General features: G+C 39.6%; 1 protein-coding gene across 1 annotated transcript in view; it reads right to left on the reverse strand.

The window, feature by feature from the left end:
* Positions 1-3,362, reverse strand: part of CKAP2L (cytoskeleton associated protein 2-like) — a 25,824-nt gene continuing 22,462 nt past the window's right edge. The window contains 2 exon segments of the mRNA XM_012656763.1: positions 1-226; positions 1,694-1,930. Of these exon segments, the coding sequence (XP_012512217.1) occupies positions 1-226; positions 1,694-1,930 (463 nt within the window).

Consider the following 3,362-nt stretch of genomic DNA (forward strand, 5'->3'; position numbering starts at 1 on the left):
TTATGATTCAAGGATTTGAAACCCTAATGTTACAGGCAAAGCCTCATTTCTACGGAATATAAAACACTCTGTTTCTTCCACTTCTAATAGTTCATCAAGAGAAGCCACTACTAAATCATGTTCCTGCAGCATTTCTGGGTAGCGGGACACCGCTCGCTCGATTCTTGCTGACCGCCGAACAGGAGTGATAAGCTTCATGTCTTGCACTTCTGGCATTCCATTTATTCTGAGAGACAGCAAGAGATACAGTCAAAACCTTATAACTTAAAAAAAATTCTTTTTATTATTTTTTGTTTTTTATTCCATAATGAAACATAAGAGACATTTCAAAGTAGGTTGATAACAAGAGATATGTCCAAAGTAGCTCTTAAGATGGCTTTTCCCTGATTTCCAGAACGTACTGGGTGGTGTCCACCTGCTCCTGGATAGTGTAACCACAGGGATTTACTGAATGAAGTGTGAAATGTGGTTTTTGTCTGAAGTTAACTTACTTGGTAGTCGGTGTTTGTTTAATCTATAAACTTTCAAAGGAGTTGACATGTTTTAAGGAAATTGGGCCTAATCCCAAGTTTGTTTGGAACTGATGATAAATTCCAAGATTCTTTCTAGCTTTGATAAATTATTCAAAAAGCATCTTTTAAGATGGCATACCAAACCACAGTTGAAACTGGCACAAATTGGGCATCTTCCTTCTAAAACTGTAAATGCTGGAGTTTCAATAAAAAGTAGCCTGGAGGACAGGATGCAGAGATTGTTCCATGTAGTGAATCGGCCTACAATCCACAAAACCACTGATTACATTAGCCTGAGTAAAATTAGCAGGCAGGTCTGCTAATAAGCTCTCATAATAAATTCTAGAGCCATTAAGAGGTTGTTTTCAGATAAATGCCTGTTTTCACCTACCCATGAGCTACTGCAATGGGGAAATGGTATGTCTGGGAGAGGAGATCAGGATTGGCAGAGGCCCAGCTGTGCTTTCCAGGGAACTGAAATACAGAACTATTATCCTGGTGCTCTTGTTTGGAATTTTCCTTTCTAGATCATGAACAGAGAAGAATGATGCTACACTAACATTTTAGAAAATGACATTGATATCCTGATACAGCTCCTAAAATTACTATGGATTCTGCCTTAAACTTATTCTTGTTAAAAAACAAAATGCTTCTGATATTATGAGCAGTCTCTGACTGGTACGTAGTCAATTTCCCTCCCTGTTCTTATAGGGCTATTCACCACCCCCTTCTCTCCTATGGCTAGTTTGCCCTGCTGGGGGTTTTGTGCCCCTCACCCCATTTGTGCCAGGGTTCACAGGAAAGGCAGCAGGGATCTGCAGGTGCAGAGCACATGGGAGCTAAGAGGGAGGACTGATTCCAGGAGGGAGGGGGTAAATCCATTCCAATATCCCTCCTGACTCTGGCAGCACTTTCCTCTCTGCAGGTCAGGTCTCATCATGGGTGGTGGGAGGGGGCTGATGTGTGTGTAGAGAGAAGACACGGACCTTCCTGTCAATAGTTCCAACCTCCCCTCACCCTCAGCTCCTTCCTAAATGCCAAAGATGGACGAGGCCGCCTGGACCACATACGAAGCAGAAGTTATCTATAAACTGCTGCTACTCTGGATCTGTGAAGGAGAAACTGAGAACTGGACTAGAATCAAGTCTGTGAACACAAAGCCTGCTTTAGGGTTTGCTTACCTAGGGATTGGAGCAATCTGTAATTTGATACCAGGATGATTATCTTGTTCTGCTTTGGTTATTTGTGGTGTTGCTATAACTTGTTCCTTCTCTTTTGGAGAAAGACAAGACTTTACAGATTCCATCTTCTTGGCCAGTTCTTCCACTGATGTTATATTAGTTTCAGCAACTAAAGAGTCAGAAACAATTCATGTGTATGCAAAGTCAGGAAGGAAAGTAAGATTTAGCAATTTAACACTTGAGCTAAAAACCAATTAAATGAAAAAGTAATACATACAATGATTTCCCAGTGATCTTCATGGACTTTTATACTAAATAAGAAGTAATTGATTTGAAATGGGGCTTATAACTCATTTTTCTTGCTAATCCCTATAGCAATGCCCTGCTACATCAGGCTACCCTCCTAACGCTGGTTCAATGCTCAGTCTAGACAGTTGAAGATTCCCTTTCGACACTCTGAACACACCTCCATCTCTTATTCACTCTCAAGAGAGCTCTCTTAGGGACTAATTACTGGCCTTCTACCCTTACATCATACATTGAATCAATTTTCTTGACTTACTAGGGTTAACTTACTTGACCTCCCAAATCCCTCCCTGCCCAGAGATGACCACATAGCTATTACCTTGGCCAGTGGGTGAAAAATGTCTGCATTAACAACCAAAATGAAGAGAATTGGACTGTGCCAGGCAAACACTGTGGCTAAGGCAAAGCTAAGACCCTAAGGGAAGTCAACAGGACCAAAAAGTGGCAATGGTATGAATTCCTGTTTCCTCTTTTCATCCCTTTGAAGAACACTGTCATACAGTAAAAGCAAATATCTGAATTGTAGCATCATCCCCTGCAAGTCTACCATTGAGTGTTATCTACTCTACTCTATGACCTTGTTCCTAAAAGTATTGGGTTACTTAGATTAATTCCACATGACTTGATTTTTCTCCAGTGAAGTCTACTCTTAAAGAAAAAAGATTTGTCACCCTCTAAGATAATAATAAGAATCCATTTTATTTTCTAAAGATAACTTGTTTTTTCTTTCCATTCATATAACAAGTATCATAAGCAATTATAATGTCATTCACTGTGTTTGGCACGATATTTCTCAGAGAAGAGTCCTCTAAAGGTTCTGACCAATGACAATATGGTTAACAAAGTGAAGAGATTCCTGAGATGACTATTTTTAAAGGGATAATATGAATTTAGATGAGTGTTGGGCATCGCTTCTTAGCCTTTTGGCTAATCAAATGTAGATGAGTATTCGTAGGTTTATTATGATTAAACAAGTAATTTAAACCAAGGCATTTCTCCCTTTTGCCTCAGTCTCTTCTGATAAAGAGCTGTTTGTCTTCTCCAACCTAGGATTCTGGGGAAGCAAGATACTCTAGTCTAGGCTGTTCTGGTGAAAACAACCCTGTTCAGTGTTGAGCGGTGTATTTACTTATAATGATAGAAATAAAAATCTACCTACCAAGTACAATGTACACTATTCTGGTGATGGGTACACTGAAAACCCTGACTTTGGCATAATACGATTCATCTATGTAACGAAATATACTTGTACCCTCTAAATTTTGAAATAAACTTAAAAAAAAAAAAAGAAATTATCAGCTGATGACAATGGTTGAAAGGGCCAGGCTGTGGAAACCAAGGAGTGAGAGGCATTTCAGGGGAC

This window comes from Propithecus coquereli, unplaced genomic scaffold (genome assembly GCF_000956105.1).
Source record: "Propithecus coquereli isolate 6110/MARCELLA unplaced genomic scaffold, Pcoq_1.0 Scaffold519, whole genome shotgun sequence".
Classification (NCBI taxonomy): domain Eukaryota; kingdom Metazoa; phylum Chordata; class Mammalia; order Primates; family Indriidae; genus Propithecus; species Propithecus coquereli.